Source organism: Arachis ipaensis, chromosome B05 (genome assembly GCF_000816755.2).
Source record: "Arachis ipaensis cultivar K30076 chromosome B05, Araip1.1, whole genome shotgun sequence".
In the NCBI taxonomy this organism is placed as follows: Eukaryota; Viridiplantae; Streptophyta; class Magnoliopsida; order Fabales; family Fabaceae; genus Arachis; species Arachis ipaensis.
The window spans coordinates 3,017,818-3,029,300 of NC_029789.2; the positions used below are offsets into that span (position 1 = coordinate 3,017,818).

General features: G+C 36.5%; 1 protein-coding gene and 1 long non-coding RNA gene across 2 annotated transcripts; both read left to right on the forward strand.

Annotated features, from left to right (window-relative positions):
- On the forward strand, positions 3,028–5,711 carry LOC107639954. The gene is made up of 4 exons (XM_016343512.1): positions 3,028–3,616; positions 3,987–4,982; positions 5,067–5,449; positions 5,493–5,711. Exons 1-4 carry the CDS (start codon positions 3,028–3,030, stop codon positions 5,709–5,711), a joined length of 2,187 nt encoding a protein of 728 aa, XP_016198998.1.
- Positions 10,950–11,171, forward strand: LOC107642488. Its single transcript, XR_001620668.2, has 2 exons — positions 10,950–11,058; positions 11,137–11,171. It is a non-coding gene; the product is annotated as an uncharacterized LOC107642488 (long non-coding RNA).

Below are 11,483 nucleotides of genomic sequence, written 5' to 3' on the forward strand. Positions count from 1 at the left end.
ATTTAAAATATTTAGAATATTTAAAAGTTTTTATAATAAAATATAATAAATTAAAAATATCTAATAAGCTTTTAATTATAAAAAATTATTTATGTTTTAACATATTCAAACAGACCTAATAAGTTTATAAGACATTAAGACTAACTTGTAAGCTTAGATCTTACCTATTAACAAATTTAGGTTCTTAAAATAATTTGTCTTAATTAATTTTATAACATGTCAGAATAGGTTAATTACAGGCAGGCCCAGTTATAATGTTTGGGCAGTGGCGAAACTTTTTTTTAGATTGTTCCTGTTAATTAACTCGATCCTAAAGCTAAAGAAATAACCAAGTCCAAAAAAAAAAAAAAGCTAAAGAAATAACAAAAGACTCAAAATTAATAAAAGTCACATGAATTTATAAGTCACAATAATTACAACTCAAAAATACACCAAACATAACACATCAAAATAACCCACACTTATCATGCATACAACACATCAAAGAACAACTCATAAAAAGGCATTGTAAACTACTATAAAAGAAAACTAAAGAAAATATGGATCATTGCCACCATAATTATATCACATCTAGCGTCACTCTCTAGTGTACAAAATCAAGTTTACATAGTTCTCAAACAATTTGAACTAAAAATATAGCCTCTTAATTCAAACCCAATGAAATGAAACTGAATTAGTATCTAAAATATACATATTAAAAGAGAGAGGAAGGGGTTGGGCAGGTGTGCAACCAAAGTGGAGTCATCAGTTTCAGACTTTCAGGAGTAGTGGTCGAAATGATAATATTTACCTTTTTTTTCTATATCTTAATTTAAAAAAAAAAGTTCAAATGGGAGGTAAAGATATCAAATTGCACCTCTCTAAACTGGCTTATGAATAGTTGTACCTACTCTATATGAATGTGAATGAGAGGTTTGTTAAAACATAAATTGAATTTGTATTTAAATACATAAATTACAAGGAGAGAGGGAAGGGGTTGGACAATCATGCCTCCTATAAGGAAGATGGTAGGATGAAGTTTACAGGGAGAGTGGAAGGACTAGCAGCATGATATTGGTGATGATCCATTTCCAGAACAGATTTTAGACGAATTTTGAGATAAAATTGAGATAAATTTCGAATAATTTAGAGACAAAATTTTTGTTTCGAACAAAATTGAAACGAATTTTTTTTGTCCTAAAGATCTTTGTTGTTAATTTACATTTTGTCTATAATTTCGGCTGAAATTTTGTCAACCGATTCTGTGATGGTGGATTTCAAATAGATATATCTGCTAGATTTTTAACTATTATGATGTATTTTAGATGAATTTTAGATCGATTAGCTAACATAAAGACAATGTATTTCAGACAAATTTTAAACGTAAAAAAATATTTTATTTTAGACAAATTTCAAATAAAAAATATACTTCATTTCAGACAAATTTTTAACAAATTTAGTCAAATATAACAGATTTTTTTAAACAAATTTTAGACAAATCAAATATTTTTTTTAATTAAATTTCAAACAAATTTAATTTAATATAATTTACGTATTTAAAACAAATCTCATACAAAATAAAAAATTATTTTTACACAAATTTTTTACAAATTTAATATAATATTTCAAATAATTTTCATACAAAATAATTTACTATTTAATATATAAATATTTTAGAAAATAAATTGTATACGATCTGCTTTTTATATTAAGACTATTATAATAAACAATTTTTTTATATTATATAGTTAAAATTATAAACACATAATAAAATCATAAAAAATTTAAGGAAAAGTCTAGGAGGCCATCAACTTTTTCATATTCTGGCCAGCATGTAACCAGCAAAAAAAAAGTAAGTCATGGGATGAAATCTCATACCATTAAAATTATTATTGATGGCTATTTGATTGCTACAAATCACAAAAGTTGCTACCCTTAGCACTCCTCAAAATTGAATTATAATAAAAAAAATTTTAAAAAATATTTATTATTAAAATAATTTTATCTATAAATATAATTAAACTAAAATAAAAAAAATAATTAAACTAAAACAAAAAAATAAAAACAATCACAAATCATGAATAAATTAAAGAGTGGCCTCTCGGCTAATTTTTTAACATATGATGCAGCGTTTGGTGTAACACCCGGTTATGAACATGGGAGGTGTTTAACAGAGTTATGACGGCGGTTAGCTGAGGGACTGAAATCGGACGGTCCGATTTCGATCAGGGGTCAGGGGGCACAAATCGGACCGTCCGATTTGTGCGTGGTGGTTTCGCGTGAATGGTAATCGGACCGTGCGATTTCATGCGTCGGGAGATTTTATTTTTTTGGCCTAAGGAAATCGTACCCACCGATTTGAGGCCTCATTCAAAAAGAGCAAAAAATCGGACCCAGCGATTTGTGGGTTTAAAAATTTTTGGGCGGGCTTCTTAGTAATCGGACTGTCCGATTTTCTTGAGCAAAAAATTTCGAAAGAGAATGCAAGCGGTCGGATGGTCCGATTTGAATGTGATATATATATATATATATATGTTCTTCAGAATTTTTAAGAATGAATTCTAGAGTTTCATGAGATATGTTGAAGCCTGGCTGGTTGTGAAGCCATGTCTAATTCTTTTGGACTGAGGCTTCCACTTCTCATTGGCATGCTTGTATGTTTTATGCTAAAGCTTGGCTGGCTATTTAGCCATGTCTAATCTTTTGGACCGAAGCTTTCTCTTAAAGCTTGGCTGGCCATTGGCCATGTCTAAATTTTTTCGACCGAAGCTTTAGACTAACATTGCATAATTCCTAGAATTCTTATTAAAAATTTTGTATCTCTTTATTCCTTTTTCCAAAAATATTTTCGAAAAATACAAAAAAAAAAACAAAAATTTATAAAATCATAAAAACCAAAAAAATTTTTTATGTTTCTTGTTTAAGTCTAGTGTAAAATTTTAAGTTTGGTACTCATTTCATTTTCTTCTTCTCCGGTCTTACAAGCATCTAAACTTCTTATCTCCGGATCTCTTCTTTTAGTTTGTATATCTGCTCTTCTCTATTATCATGGATGATAGAGTAAGATTAAAAGTGTATTATCATGGGAAAATTTTATTACAAACATCAGAAGGAGTAAAGTTTGTGTGTGAAAATCCGTTGGATATTATTATTCCGTTCACACTTTCATTTGAAGAATTAAAAGGTGTAATTTCTGAGAAGATAGATTCTCAAGTATCTAGCAGAGTGTCGTGTGTTCTGTACAGATATCCTGTACCTGTCTTTGGTGGGTTCGTGCAATTTCAAACGAAATACGTGACCGACGAAGCGAGCATGCAAGAAATGTTTTCAGTGTATTTTGAAAGTCGGTCGCGAATATCGTTAATAGAACTGTATGTCGAGTTCGAGCAATCTGCAGTGGACCGAGACATTGAGTTGGAAGATTACAACAGTGATAGTGAAGAAGAATTCGAAAGTAACTACGAGGTTGTTGATCCGAGTGTAGACGAAGATCAAGCTGACGAGGCTATGGTGGCAAATGTGGCGGATGTGGCAAATGCACTAGCAAACCAGCAGCCTTTTGTAGAGCCGAGTTTCATGCGGTCGTTGGATTTGGAGGCTATGCATGAGCCGGAGTTTCCTCAATATGTAAATGCAGGTGAGCCATCAATTTAAATTAAGATTTGTTATAGTATGATTTGAGTATGAGCTTTCAGTTTATGAGAAACAGTAGAGACAACGGTTCAGCCGGGCCGACCGGTTCAGCCGGGCCAACCGGTTCAGCCAGACCGACCGATTCAGCTGTACCGACTGGTTCAGCCAGACCGACTTGTTAAACCGAACCGACTGGTTCAGCCAGACCGACCAGTTCAGCCGGACCGACCGGTTCAACCGGACCGATCGGTTCAGCCAGACCGACTTGTTAAACCGAACCGACCGGTTCAGCCGGACCAATGACATCGTTCTGTGATTATTAGTTTATTAGATTATTACTTCTGACAACTCTAAAATTTGTGATGTGATTGCAGTAGAGCTTCCCCTTATGCCAGATGGCGAATTTACTGTGGGAATGGAGTTCAGTTCTAGGGAGGCAGTAATTAAGGCAATGAAAGATTATACAATCCGCAGAGGTGTAGATTATCGGGTGTATGAGTCAGAACCGACGACATTCTATGCTAAATGCACCCAGTATGGTGCAGGATGTGATTGGCTGATCAGGGTGACCAAAATGTCCAGAAAGTTCTGCTGGGAGATAAGGAGGTACAATGGAAGTCACACCTGTACTAGGGCCACCATTTCTCAAGATCATTCGAAGCTGGATTCCAACACAGTTGCAGAAGCAATAAAGCCATTGGTAGAAGTTGACACGTCTATAAGGGTGAAATCAGTGATTGCGGAAGTACAGGCAAAGTTTAACTACACCATAAGTTATCGCAAAGCATGGTTGGCAAAACAAAAGGCAGTGGAGTCAATTTTCGGTGGGTGGGAAGCTTCATACGAAGCCTTGCCGATATGGTTTGAGGCTATGTGTCACAAGGAGCCATCCGCAGTCGTTCATTTTGAAACGATGCCTGCGTATCAGGGAGATGACTTGGTTCCTAATATTCGTGTACTACACCGAGTCTTCTGGAGTTATTACCCTTGTATTAGAGCATTCAGACATTGCAAGCCAATAGTGCAGGTAGACGAAACTCATCTGTATGGAAAGTACAAGGGTTGTTTGTTGGTTGCAGTCTCACAGGATGGCAACAACAACATCGTGCCGATTGCATTTGCGATAGTTGAGGGAGAGACATCTGAGGCTTGGCACTTTTTTCTGAGTAACCTGAGACAGCATGTCGTGACACGTGATAGTGTCGGCCTTATCTCCGATCGGCACGATTCCATTAGAGCTGCTATTGCTCGTAGTAATGGAGCTTGGTCTCCTCCAAGAGCATTCCACATGTTCTGTATCAGACACATAGAGTCCAACTTTCTCAGGAAATTCAAGGCTCCGTATCTGCAGAAATTAATCGTCAACATCGGTATGATAGTTATGATTACATTTACTCCTGAACTTAGTTATTATGATGAGCCTTTTTTAAATGTGGGTTTTTTTTATTTGACAGGATACTCGCGAACAGTTCGCGAGTACGAGACACGTTATCAGCGTTTACGCGAGCGGGGTGAGGCTTATACCAACTGGTTGGATCGGATTCCGCGTGAGCAGTATGCATTAGCGTTTGATGGGGGATATCGATGGGGTCACATGACAACCAATCTAGTGGAATGCATCAACTCGGTTCTGAAAGGGGCTCGCAATCTTCCAGTCACGGCACTTGTTAAGGCAACGTTTTACAGGCTTAATGAGTTGTTCACCCGGAAAAGAGCCGAGGCCGAGGCTCGAATTAACGCAGGACATGTGTTCTCTGAGCTTGTAACCTCCAAACTGCATGCGAATCAGCGGGCAGCGGGTAACATCCAAGTTAGTTGCTTTGACCGACAGAATGAGGTATTCGAAGTGCGTGAGTGTCCCAGTGGTGTGGAGTATGCAGTGGACCTCCGTCGTCAACGGTGTGACTGTGGTGAATTTCAAGTGGACCGGGTTCCGTGTTGACATGTGTTTGCTTGTTGTGCAAACCAACGGCTGGATTGGCAACTGTATGTGCATGATGTCTACAAGATGGACCAGGTTCGACGAGTGTATAGGGCTAGGTTTAGGCCCCTCGGGAATCCCACAACATGGCCTGTTTATCATGGACCTCGATTCGTAGGTAATCCATTCCTTAGACGGGTGTCTAAAGGTCGGCCAAGGATGACCCGTTTCCTGAATGAGATGGACACTCGGATGTTGCGTGCTCCTAGGCGATGTAAGCAGTGCGGGGCCGAGGGCCACAGTCGTAGTAGATGCCGTCAACGTGGTGGGGCAGGTAATCCGGATGCGACAATCCAATAGGGCTCCAGTTATAGTGTGACTTTCAATATGTTATGTATGGTATGAGTTTCATATGTGACCTTATTGTATTACTTTCATGTGCGACCTTATTGTATGAGTTTCATATGTGACCTTAATGTGAGTCCAACACCTGAAACATACCTGAGTCATACGAAACAAATAACTAAATCCAAGACATGAACCATAAATGAGTCCAACACATTCTACTTAAACAAGTCCACTAAATGCACAAGTCCAACACCTGATAGATTCATAATAAATACGATACAAATAACTAAATCCAAGACATGAAACAATAAATGAGTCCAACACATTCTACTTAAACAAGTCCATTAAATGCACAAGTCCAACACCTGATAGATTCATAATAAATACGATACAAATAACTAAATCCAAGACATGAACCATAAATGAGTCCAACACGTTCTACTTAAACAAGTCCACTAAATGCACAAGTCCAACACCTGATAGATACATAAGTCATACGATACAAATAACTAAATCCAAGACGTGAATAACTCCAACTTCATTTTCTCATTCCCCATTTTACATCTTTGACTAATTTCTTTCATTTCTTTGCAACCTTTTTAAAAGCGGATGGGGTATACCGATTGGCGCTCCGACGAGGGGGGTCAGCTCTAAGGTTGTATTCTTTTCCTTTTTCACCAGTGGGTGTACCTAATCATCTCAAATAATCAATAACCAACTAACTACATATATAGCATAATCCGATAAACAACTAATCAAATCAATAAATTCGACCACCAAATAACCAAGTCAACTAATCAACTCAAATAATCAATATACAACTAATCCGATAAACAACTAATCAAATTAATAAATTCGACCACCAACTAATAAACTCAACTAATCAACTCAAGTAATCAATATACAACTAATCCGATAAACAACTAATCAAATTAATAAATTCGACCACCAACTAATAAACTCAACTAATCAACTCAACTAATCAATATACTACTAATCCGATAAACAACTAATCAAATTAATAAATTCGAACACCAACTAATCAACTCAACTAATCAACTCATATAATCAATATACTACTAATCCGATAAACAACTAATCAACTCATATAATCAATCACCACGTCCAATCAGGTAACAAATTCTTTTACCTGCACTAGGCGCTGAACCATCATCCAGACCATCACCTCCATCATCTTCATCCTCACCATCCTTCTCATCTTCATCGTCGTCCTCATCATCATCCTCATCCTCATCCTCATCCCCATCTGGATGGTCAACCAGATAGTCATCATTGTCCTCATCAACTGGCTGGTAGCTCTCTAGAATGAGATTCATCGGAACACGGCGTGAATTTTCACTCTGTATGATCCCCCTCGTGGCATCATCACTCATACTTGAGTCAACAGAAATCCGACCTCCGGAAGTACCAGACGAAGTGATCTGTCGAGGTTTCGCATCCAATGAAAATCTACCTGGAGCAATTCCACTCGGTTGGGCCATTTGGTCGGTGGGAATGTTTCCGTATGCTGGGTATGAGTAACCTGACACAGGAGCCATGAATCCAAGCAACTGGGTAAACGAACCATGTTCACCTGATTCTTGGTGCGGGACATTCCAGTACTGCTGATGAACTGGAATACTCAAGTAATCCGCAGAATGCGTCTCAGGGATGTATGGAGTAAATTGCTTAGGCTCTTGTTGTGCATGTGTCTGTGAGGGGGGCGGAGGTGGTGGCGGTGGTTGTTCTTGTTGATTCTCTTGGTTAATCATAGGATCACCGTGCTGATTCTCTTCCGGTCCGAGCTGTGTCAGATGCAAGTGGTTACCATATGTACGTCGGTACCAATGCAAGTAGATATCTAACTGATGCTGTGATGGCACCGTCTCTTGAACAAGAACATGACTATACCGGTTCATCCAATGCATAACCCAGGATGAGTGGGTTCCAGACCAATCTTGATTCTTCGGACCTGTTAGAACTTGGCCGTGTGCTTCACCTAGGTCACGCTCTTGTTGAGGAACGCCTTGAGTCAAGCCAAATTGCCTCCTCAGCCTATCAGATGCATGCCACTCAATACATTCAAAAGATATAAGCGGAACTGTGGCACTCCAAATAGCCGAATGCTGACGGATGTTAGGAGGAATCACGTCTGGATCGGTCCGAGGATCGGTCCGACCTATTGCATAAGGCTCCCAAACAAACTGCACACATTATGCAAGTAATCCGAGCATTACACAATGAATAAAAACACGGCTAATTGAAAACAACTACGTATTTATTACAACAGACCTGTCCTTCTTGCAGAGCATCTAGGTTTCCCCTAAGGTGCTCAAGTTTCCTCAATCTATAAGGCCGATTCTCACGTTCCCAGTTATGCCACCTAACATCATGCAATTCGTTAATTTACATTTATCAATTCAATTTAAGATACACTATTATAAAGCGTTTAGTAATTAAATTTACCTATTTGCAATCGGAAAGATTCGAGAATTGCTAGGAATCGGCGCAAGGAACGGTAGGCGGATCCAAGCCCAGGCAAGCAAGAGTGTCAACGGACCATCAACCTCCTTACAGTCGACACGAGTTGCCCTACACAACGCTCTGTACAGGTGTGCCAGGCATGCGGAACCCCAACTAAACTGTATTATCCCGGCAAAGTTACGGAGTAATGGGAGAAACTTCCAGTGCACCCCTGCTCCAGACTTATCTCCAAATATAACGGTCCCAAACAATAACATTATGTGACACTTCACGTACCTCTGAATCTGGATATCATCAACCAACACTAACCGATCCTTCAATTTTCGAAACCACGTCAACTTGATGAAACTTCCCCTACAGTCTGCCTCCCTAGGTGCAACACCAAACTGATCCAAGCATTCAGCCTCTAACGCCTCATAACTACTCAGTGTCGGTCCCGTAACTGGCAAACCATTCGTCGGAAGAACATAAATTAACGCCACATCCTCCAGTGTCACAGCACACTCACCAACCGGAAAATGGAAGGTGTGAGTCTCGGGCCGCCATCTCTCAATCAGAGCATTAACCAATGCCGACTGACACTGGACAACTCCAATCTGTGAAACATAATAAAAGCCGGTGTCCCGTAAAAACCCCTCCACTATTGGATTGTACCGATCCGGCAGCATGTAGTGGTCACATTGCAACATTCTAGATCCCTAAACAAAAACAACAATATTAATAAATTAACAAATTAAACTTAAAAAAATCGAATTTTCATTATCAAATAACCAGCCACACATAAGAATCAATAAATATATTAATAACAACAATACAATACAATACTTTATACAAATAACTATTATATTATCTACTAATACTCAAATAACTAACTACTCAATTTTATTCTATTCTAACAGCAAACATACAACAACTAATCAATCACTAACCCTTCATTAATTATTTATATTAAACTTATAACATAAATAATTAATTCAACAATTTTTAATTCCTAATATTTATTTACGAAGGACTACTACTAATACAATATTAAGTAACTACAAAAAAATTATTTATTACTAATAATTAAAACTACTTAACTGATTTATATAATCCACACGTACAGCACATTAGCACTACTATACACTATATGTATTCTACTCCACTGATAGTTAAACTAAACGCTACTAGCAGTAATAATTATTATTATTACAATAAGCGTTATAACAATTAATATTAATATTACTTATTCTATTTATTTATCATACATCCAAAATTTTATAATAACTGTATTATTATTAACAATATTATTATTGCAATTATTCTATTAATAACAATAATTAATTTATTATTATAATGTAACATAATTTTTTCTTCTGCACAATATTAATACCCTACATCTTACCATCATAATTTATTCTGAATAATCTCTAATATTATTTTAATTAAACTCAAATATCTAAATATTATTACTCCACTAATTCCTAACATTATCATTATAATAAACTATTACTAATCTCTAACATCATAATTATTATTTTAACTAAAATAAAAATTTTTAAATTAAACACTTACATAATTAGGATGATCAAGATAATTAGTAATGTAGAATTCTGGACGATTCACATCTTTCACTTTTCTTCTTTTAGGCATACTTTCTGTGTGGTCCAATTTTTTGGAGCTCAAACCTTCAACAATGGAGTTCCCTACCGTGGCTTGGGGGTGGGGTATACGGGAGAAGAGAAATGGAACAAAGTGAAAGTGAAATGGGAAAGGGAAAGGGAAACTGGCTTAAGGGAGCTCGGATGGTTGGGATTTGATCATCTTTGCTGGACCAACGTGCATGCGCGACACGTGACTGGGGGCGCAAATCGGACGGTCCGATTTGTGTATCTGCCCAGCCTGAAATCGGACCGTCCGATTTCAGTTCCTCAAAATGGACCGTCCGATTTCTTCGATCCTGGCCGTCACACTCCGGTTATGCACCATGCAGCCCCATATCATTGTTATACACCACTTCTCTCCCAATATTAAAAATAAAAAAGTGTGGCGTCTCATATCTATTTTAGCGCTTATTCGGTATCACAATAGTTATCAACAATAGTCATTTTAAATTCTAGTTAAACACATAACAGTCAACTCCACTTAACAACAAGATAATATTGTTGATCAAAATTTGTAAGATAAAAATTTGTTAACTAAAATTATAGAATAAATTATTATTTGTACCCATGAAAGATATAAACACTGACAAATGTATCTATATAAGAATAAAACAACAATTGTAACCACAGGACTTATGTATGCCAAAAGTACCCTAACAGACTAATTGCGTAACCAACATCCGGGTAATTTTGACACACAAAAGCCATCTTTTGTGGTTACAATCGTCGTTTTATTCTTATATGGATATATTTATTAGCGTCTGTATATTTTATGGGTGCAAAAGTTATAGTTTATATATATATATTCCTATAAATATTTGATTGAGATTATATATTTATTTTTTTTAAATTTTTATTATTAACAATAATAATATAAAATATTTTTAGTAAATTATTAAACATGATCCTTAAATAATTACTAGGCTAACTCAATTGATTGAAAACTATAAAATTGCTATAGGTGCTGCTAAAGGTCTTTCTTTCTTGCATGGAGCTGACAAACCTGTCATTTACAGGGATTTTAAGACTTCCAATGTCTTGCTTGATTCCGTGCGTAATTAACTAATTTATTATGTCTTCTTAATTAATTCATTACTATTTTTATTGATATATTATGAATCATAATAGGATTTCACAGCAAAACTCTCAGACTTTGGATTAGCCAAAATGGGACCAGAGGGATCAAACACTCATGTTTCCACCAGAGTTATGGGTACCTATGGATATGCTGCCCCGGAATACATCTCAACAGGTAATTACCTAATTGTCCTTTCTTTGTCATCAATACAAAATTATGCGTCAGATGATAGATAAAGTTCAATAACATCGTTTGATTCATATAGTTGAATTCACCTAGTAGGATAAAACTTTATTGCTGTTGTTGTATATTATATAAAGAGAAAAGGACAAATAGGTTACTAACCTTTTGTCCTGCAGACATTTTTATTCCTAACCATTAAAAAATACTCCTTCAC